General features: G+C 41.0%; 1 protein-coding gene across 1 annotated transcript; it reads right to left on the bottom strand.

Moving 5' to 3' along the window:
- Positions 1-1,630: 1,630 nt before the first annotated feature.
- Positions 1,631-7,630, bottom strand: CSUI_007269 (eukaryotic initiation factor-4e). Its single transcript, XM_068067417.1, has 4 exons — positions 7,478-7,630; positions 6,424-6,569; positions 5,570-5,645; positions 1,631-4,948 (listed from the first exon to the last, which is right to left on the bottom strand). Exons 1-4 carry the CDS (start codon positions 7,499-7,501, stop codon positions 4,505-4,507), a joined length of 690 nt encoding a protein of 229 aa, XP_067920608.1. The 5' UTR covers positions 7,502-7,630; the 3' UTR covers positions 1,631-4,504.
- Between the last annotated feature and the right edge of the window lie 565 nt (positions 7,631-8,195).

The following is an 8,195-nucleotide window of genomic DNA, read 5'->3' as shown; positions in this document are numbered from 1 at the left end:
TTTCTTTCTTTCTTTTCTCCGTCCATTCACGATTTCTTCTCTCCTTCTCGATCTAAATGAAGCGAGGAGGATGAGAAGACGAAGAGGAAGAGAATAGAGAGACGAAGAAGATCATCTCTTCTACTTGTCTGTATCTGTATAGGTACAGAGATAGTAGGAGTGATAGTAGGGATGATAGAGAGAGAGAAATTCTTGGGGGGGGGGGGGTCTCATTCATTCAGTCAGTCATTGCTGGCTCACCTACTATGATCAAGTAGAAGAATAATAGTCACTTAAGAGGAAGAAGAATTAGAATGATGGTTCGGCTTAAGATCGAAATAGATACCATAAAGATAGATTGAAGAAAGATAGATGGATTAAAGATAGATAGGTAGGTGGAAGTCTACGAGGGTCTTCTTTGTTTAGAGGCCATTGAGATTCTTAGGATTTCAAAGCCTAAGCCCTCTCTCTAATTCTTCATTATCTTGCAGTCTTCATGTTCATGTACTATCAAAGTCTTTTCAATAGAAATAGGAAAGATTAAAAAGATGAGAGACTTCGTCATCCTTCGACACAAGAAAGAAAACGCAAATAGTGAAGAAGAAGAAAAGAAGATTAAAAGACAGAGAGAGAGAGAGAAATTGACTTTGTGTGGATTAATGGGGAAGAGGATTTGTTTGATCTTCTTCCACGACGTGCACAAAACGAAACAGAAAGAAACAGAAAGAAGAAAAGAAGTAAAGCACACTCGCCTCTTCCTTCTCTTTCTTCTTTTCTTCTTCTTCTTCGTAATTACACATGCATGTCTCAGTGTCGTAAGAATAAGAATGGCAACGAGAAGAAAATTTTGCTCTCCCTCTCTCTCTCCATCCCTAGGACTACTACAGATTCACGAACGATTAAAACAACTGCCACTACTACTACTATTAGTCTTCTTCTTCCTCCTCTTCTCCTTCTTATTCTTCTTCTTCTTGTTCCTTATGGCGTGGATTTCTTCGAGCATTCAGAGGATTCTTATCCCACGCACGTGAAGGAATTTCTACGGCCACCATACCCACACATACGCCTAGATACACAGACATACATAGACATACATACGGACATATTCATACATACATACATAGAGACGCATATATGTATATATATATATATGTATAGTGTACATTTATACACCATTTATTTGTATTTATTTATAGATGTGTACGATTTGTATGTGCAGGTGTCTCTACATGAGAATTCGTAGGAGTCATCGTCGAATCTTTTCTTCTCACACCTCTCCCTCTTTAATTCTTTCATTTTTTGAATCCTCAAAAGACTGAAGAAGAAGCAAACGATAAGAATGGTAGGAAAAGGTGGTCCTGCCGTCCCAGTGCTTACATAAGTCTACTATCTATCGATCTCTAATCTATCTAGATGTATGTACCTCCCTCTCGCTGTACATCTGCGTCACTCTCCTTTCTTTCTTTCTTTCTTCTGTTGTGTATCGTACACCTAACACTACTACTAGCACTACCAGCAGCACTAGTAGTAGTCATAGCAGTAGTAGTCAAAGTAGTAGTCCTCCTCCTCCTCCTCCTACTCCTCCCCAACCGAGTAGAGGGGCAGGAGGGAAAGACATGATGGATGCCAAGGTTTTCTCCCTTCTTTCTGTCTTCTCTTCATCACCCGTCGATTCAATTGAAGATAGCTAGCCAGCTAGCTAGCTAGCTAGGCCAACTGGTTATGTCTGTGTGTTAGTTGGTTTGGATACGAATTGTTTTCATGTCTTGTCTGATACTATGCAAATTATTATTTTTATGGTACATGCATGCATTCATTCACTCGCTCGCGGAAGGAAAGAGGAAGGAATGCAAACACGCAAGAAAGAAAAAGACAGAAAGAAAGAAAAATTTATGAGAGAAAGGAGAAGAATGAGGAGAAAACGAAAAAATAAAACGAAAGAAGAAGAAGAGAAACAAAAGAAGGAGATAGACGGAAAAGAGAAAGAAAGAGACAGAAAACAAGATGGAACTTCAATCTCTCCTTTCTTCTTCTTCTTTTCTTCTTCAGGTTTACCATCCTCTTCTTCTTCTCTCTCCCCTCTATCTTCCCCATAGTAGTTGATCTTTCTACGGGTCCGTCTCGTCTTTCTCTCCCCAAGAATACCTAGTACCTGTACGGATCCTTCTCGGGCTTTAGGAAAAGAAAGAAAGGAGGGAAGATGAAGAGAAGAAGAAAGGGGAGGCTAAGAGCTGTACGACTGAACAGGACGTGTCGATGATAAGGAAAGAAAAAAAAGGAGAGGAGAAAACACACACCTCCCGAATCTGTCGACGGATGACGAACAGAGATTCCTACATACACTTTGAGAAGGAAAAGAAAGATAAAGATAGATAGACAGATTAAGGATAGAGAGATAGATTAAAGATAGATAGATTAAAGATAGAGAGATGAAGATGGAGAGTGATGATGAATGACCGACGTGTGAGTAGAAGGAGGGAATATCAAAGAGAAAAGGAGAACTGAATGGAGATGGAGCTGTATGTACACCTGAAAAAGAAGAAAGATCTACCTCCACATGCGTTTGTACAAATCGAAAGATAGGGAGGTCGAGACAGCTTTTCCATCACGAGTGAAGAAACGTTTCTTTCTTCTTCTTCTTTTACAGAATCACGAGAGAGAACTCGAGGAAGAGAAGAAAAAGATGGAAGGCCATCCCTCCCCGTTCTTCTCTCCTCTGCCCGAAGCAAGCAAGAAGAAGCATGCATGTTGTATTAAGCAGAAACCGATCATCGAGAGAAAGACACGGCTGCTGCTCTTCTTCTTTTTCTCTCGCATCGTTCTTCAGATCTACTTGAACCTTGGAATGGATCTGCACTTTCTAAGGAGCGACTAGTAATCTCTCTCTATCTCTCTATCTGTCATAGGATTTCTTCTCCTTCTTTTTCTTTCTCCTCTTCCTTGTTGAAGCCGACCTCGATGAAAGAGATAAGAAACAACTAAGAAAAAAGAAGAAGAAGGAGGAAGGGCCCCATGGCAGGAGAGAAGAGACGGGAGATGATGAGATAGAGAGAGAGAGAGAAAGAAAAGAATAAGAAGAAGAAGCTCTGCATGCGATTCTCCGCTCTTGCTTGCGGTTAGGAGAGATGCACTTTCTCCTTCATGGAGAGAAAACAAGACTTCTCATTTTACAGCGAGGAGAAGAGAGAAGTTAACACCTTTCTTCTTTGGATCGTGTTAACGACCTTTCTTTATTCTTGAAGAAAACGTTAGGAGAACAACACCAGCCGTCTACCTATCTAGGGTTTGTCTGTGTATCTATGCATGGAAGTACCTACGCTGTATGAATGCGGAGAGATACATAAGTACATACATATGCATATCTATATACATATATATGTATACATATATGAGGTATGAGTGTATGGGATAATGCGTAAGCATAGAGATAGGCATACAAACCTCCATATAGATACATAAATATACAGAAGACGAGATGTCTGTATTCCTTTCTTTGCTTTGATGAACGAATCTAGGATAGACGATGAGTTGGAGAGAAGAAGACTTTGGACTTGAAGCGGAGAACGAAGAAGCATGGGAGACATGAGCTAGGCATCAGCTANNTAGCTGATGCCTAGCTCATGTCTAAGGTCGTGGTCACAGACCATTCACACGTGGGAAAAAAATAGTTTACGTTCTCCTTTCTCTTCTTTATACAGACAAATCCATCTGTCTACCTATCTAAATCTTTCTGTATCTCTCCTTATACATTACAGATGTTTCTATATGTCTATACACCTCTTCTCTTCATTCACGAGCGTCTTCTTCTTTTCTCTTCTCTCTCTCTCCGCTTACGTCTCTCAACGACCTCTCATTCTACCTCCCACGCATCATACATGTCTACATATATATACATCTATATATGTATAGATGTATAGATGTGTACGTGTATGTCTGTATATGCGTAGTGAAGCACAGAGGTGTCCTTAGTATCGACAGGTGGGATGTGTTTGATGTATCGAGTGAGAAGGAAAGACGACAGGCCCCCCCCGCCTGCTAATCGATAGCTCCAGAGAAACCCCTGACTGAATTGGAGTGACTCTAGAGATCGAACAAGCTAACTCGTTTTACATCTCTATCCCATCTATCTATCTATCTATCTTTCTGTCCTTATCTCTTTCCTTCGCTATCTCTCTCTTCGAAGAAAAGACGAAAGAGAGAAAGAGACCCTAAAATTCGCATCCAGCCAGCTCTCCCCCGAAGACAGAAGAAACCAAAGCTAGAAGGGAAAGAAGAGAGACAGGATAAGACAGAAGAACCGAGAAGAGAATCTGAACCTTGTCCTGTGTCTTTCTTTCTTTTGCCGAGAGAGAAGAAGAAGTTGTCAACGATCCTCTCTTCACTTGCCTTCTCAAGACAAAAATCTCTATCTCTTTCTCTCTCTCTTCATCTTCTCTTTCTCACTTCCACCCTCCTATGTCTTCTCCTTTCTTTCTATCCTTCATGAGCTCCAAAGAACATAAGCCTCTCAACCCCTCGTCGACAATTATGAAGAGGAAGAAGAAGAAGAGGAGACAGCACTACTACCACCTGCTGTAGTCGTAGTAGTAGAAGTTGCACTTGCACTGCCTCCTCCTCCTCCTCTTGGAGTGGGTAGGAGAGGCGGCGCAGCATGGAAGGGCCTTGGAAATTCGCCCTTTGCAGAGAGGACTGGACTTGGAAGAAGCGAACTGCCCTGTTGCGCATTTCTCTTGCTGCTGCTGCTGTTGGGATGGGGAGGCTGGTAGTAATCTCCTACTGAGCCATTCACTTTATAAGACGAAGGCTTGAATGACGGAGAAGCAGAAGGAGAGGCACAGTAGTAGGAATGATGAGGGTGAAGATGTGGAGACGCATCTGTCTCTTTTCTGTCTCCACCCCCGTCTCTCTTCGGGGCGCCTCCGGGACTTCGCGACGAACCTCGGGTCTTATTATGACCACCCCGCGTCTCCTTCAAAGACGAACAAGAAAGTTGAAAAAGATTCAAAACAGATTCAAGACAGAGAGATAGACAGGCTAAATATAGAGAGAGTGGTAGGCAGATTGCTAGAGAGAGAGAGAGAGTGAGAGAGATAGAGAGATAGATAGCTATCGTGGATTGTATGTAGTGTGTGTATGTGTATTATAGGATGATAAGACAGGAATGTTTGCATGCAGATCTAAGACACCACGATGAGACCGGAGGAAAGGCCCGTATATTGGCGACTAGACTCAGCGCATCAACACAAGCTGTAGGAGTGAAGATATATGGAAGTGTATACACATCTATATACATAGACATACATATATATATAGATAGCTGCATGCATGCACGTAGGAGTATTGAACATACACAGACAGACAGCCTAAGATTGACGTGTCCACGCAACCAAATCACCTCTCTCCACATGTATATATGTATATATATATATATACATCTATATGAGTATACAAACATACAGACCGTGCAGGCGGCTCTTCCAGTGTACATACACACGCACATATGCATGCATAGATGTATGTAGATGCAGGTGACACAGAGAGAAGAAGAGGAGGAGAAGAAAGAAAAAAGAAGAGAAAATGTCTGAATTACCTTGAGAAAGACTTCAAAGCTTCGATACTGGAAGTAGGGACTCGCAAACGGCGGACAAAGTTCTGAAAGTTTCTCCCTACACAAAAAATAGACAGAGACAGAGAGACAGCATACACACATACAGACTTATATATCTATACCGATGTATGCATAGATCTATGTACCACTCACTTATCTCATACAACTAAAGGATTCACACGTGTAGCACATGCAGATGCATATACATGTATGTATATACCTATACATGTATGGGAATGTGGTCTTTTGTATGTGGATATATGGAGAGACATGGGTATCCATCGTATACAGGAAGTGCTATATGTGCATACAGACGCATCCCTAGTAGATGCTCCCCATTATATATATGTGTGAATACGAAACGTAGGTATCTGTATACAAATATACACCTATAAATACATACATATATATACATATATGTAGGTATAGAAGCACTAGAAACCTAGAGGTTCAAGCCAAATAACGACAAAGATGTAGAAGAGTTTCACAGAGATTTCTGTACATGCCTCAATCAATTACAAGCCTGCAGAATACGTATCTATCCATATACATATCTCTACAGCCAAGACAACCGTCTGCACCGTGAAAACTCTATCATCATCACCGTATATAAGCCGAAGGCGATACATACACATATCTATCGACATGACCTAGGACCATTCAGAACTCAAGAGAGCTCGATAGTGAATGATCCTTCTTCGTCCCTCCTCTTCTTTTCTCGTTTTGCTTTCCTGCCTTCTTTCATCTTCATTTTGTCCTTCCTAGTTACGTATGTTCTTTCTCTTTTCTTCTTCGTTTTCTTTTCGTCCTTTCATGCTTTTTTCCTTCTATCTCACTTGATACGTTGAGACACAAGAGGATCGACGTGTCCGTCCTCGTTGGCCTCGATCCATACCGAGAAGACGACCTCCTTCATCTTCTTATTTAAGACTACCCCCACCACATCCGAGCAGTCAAACATCTCCCCGATACTTGATAAAACCTTCACACACGCAACGAGAGAAACAAAGAAGAAAAAGAAGAAAGAAAAAGACGAAAGAAGAGGAAAGAAAAAGAGAGAAACACGATGAGGAGAGGGGAAGTGTAGATAAAGAAGAAGAAGAAAAAGAAGGAGAGCGTGAGAGAGAGATGCTGTGTTTGAAGCCACTTCTTCTCTCTTCTCTTAACGACCTGTTCTCCTTAGTTTAAGCATTCTTTCTTTCGTTCTTTTTCTATCTTTGTCAACTGCCTGTCGATGTACAGTGGGTCTACTCCCCTTATATAGAGATATAAGTATATACACATACATGAATGAAAAGAATAGAAGGAGGGAGATAGCTATATGTAAATTGGGTTGTTTATGCAATTGAAGAGATAAAAGACAGATAAGCAGAGGACTTCGACACGAGCACTCCACCTACACTGCTGTTGACGACCAAGCCCGGCTTTACTTCTTTCACTCTCTCTGTACGTGCCGCCTTTCTCTCCATTTCTATTTCCATGCATGCATGTAGAAAGAGAGAAAAGTGAGGAAGATGAAAAGCACTAAGGCAGTGTAAAGAAAAAGAAGAAGACGAAGAAGAAAAATCTAGGAGGAGAACAGCCACTCTAAGAGATTAGAATCAGCACACTTTCAAAGAAGGAATGGGAATGCTGATAAACATGTCTCGGCTTATATTCGGAGATACCACAGAGAGACAAAAAAGAAGAAGGAAGAGATGAAGAAAGAGAAGAAATAAACCACCCCATTCACACAGTAATGAGTCGAATACTAATACCTCCATCTCCTCGTCCTTTTCTTCTTCTTGTTTCTGCTCTTTTCTTTCTTTCTTTCTTTCTCCTTCCTGTTGCATGCATGGGAAGATAGAGAGTTGTATGTGCGGCAAGTATGTGTATTTCGTTTCTGCTTACGAGGGATTCCCAAATGACGTCCATGGATCTAAGAGGGAGTGCATGCTTCCGATACCTCACGTTCCAACAGCCTCCATTGGGGAAATCCTTCTCATTCGTTTCGTTATCGGGGACACCCCCACAAGACGCCAAGCAGCAACAGTGTAATTGAAGACAAAACACAACAAAAGAAAGAAAGATATGAATGAAGAAGGAGGTGTGGTCTTGTATAAAACACACAGAGTAAGGGGGGCAGGGGATTTTCAATGAGGGGTGAATCAAACAGGCAAACAGAGGGAGACAGAGACAGAGAGGGAGACAGAGAAAAAGATAGATAGATAGACAGATAGAAAGATTGGAGACAGATAGATAGATTGGAGACAGATAGATAGATAGATTAAAGATAGATAGATAGAGAAGTAGTCGTGTGTATGTATGTCTGCTGCTGTGTATCATAGTGTAGAGAAACAGAAATGTACACAGACGCACATCGATATAAACAGACACACATAGCAGTCCTACGGATTCATATATATATATATATGTTTGTAGAGGGCGAGATAGATAGAGTGGAGACAGATAGATTACAGATAGCTTGAAGCTAGATAGACTAAAGATAGGTTGATGATGAATACATTGAAGTAGATATATAGATAGATAGACAGACTAAAGATATATAGACAGATTGATTGAAGATAGATTATAGATAGATAGATAGATAAAGATAGATTGGTGGATT

The sequence above is a fragment of the Cystoisospora suis genome, assembly GCF_002600585.1.
Source record: "Cystoisospora suis strain Wien I chromosome Unknown contig_3805, whole genome shotgun sequence".
Lineage (NCBI taxonomy): Eukaryota > Apicomplexa > Conoidasida > Eucoccidiorida > Sarcocystidae > Cystoisospora > Cystoisospora suis.
This window is presented reverse-complemented; position numbering and strand designations above follow the sequence as displayed.

Excerpts from the sequence above, each read along its gene's own strand:
- CSUI_007269 (XM_068067417.1), bottom strand. The coding sequence starts at position 7,501 with ATGGACGTCATTTGGGAATCCCTC. Across the intron at positions 6,570-7,477 it reads ACGTCATTTGGGAATCCCTC|GTTTTATCAAGTATCGGGGA; the intron begins GTAAGCAGAAAC and ends GCGTGTGTGAAG. Across the intron at positions 4,949-5,569 it reads GCTTTGAAGTCTTTCTCAAG|GAGACGCGGGGTGGTCATAA; the intron begins GTAATTCAGACA and ends TCGTCTTTGAAG.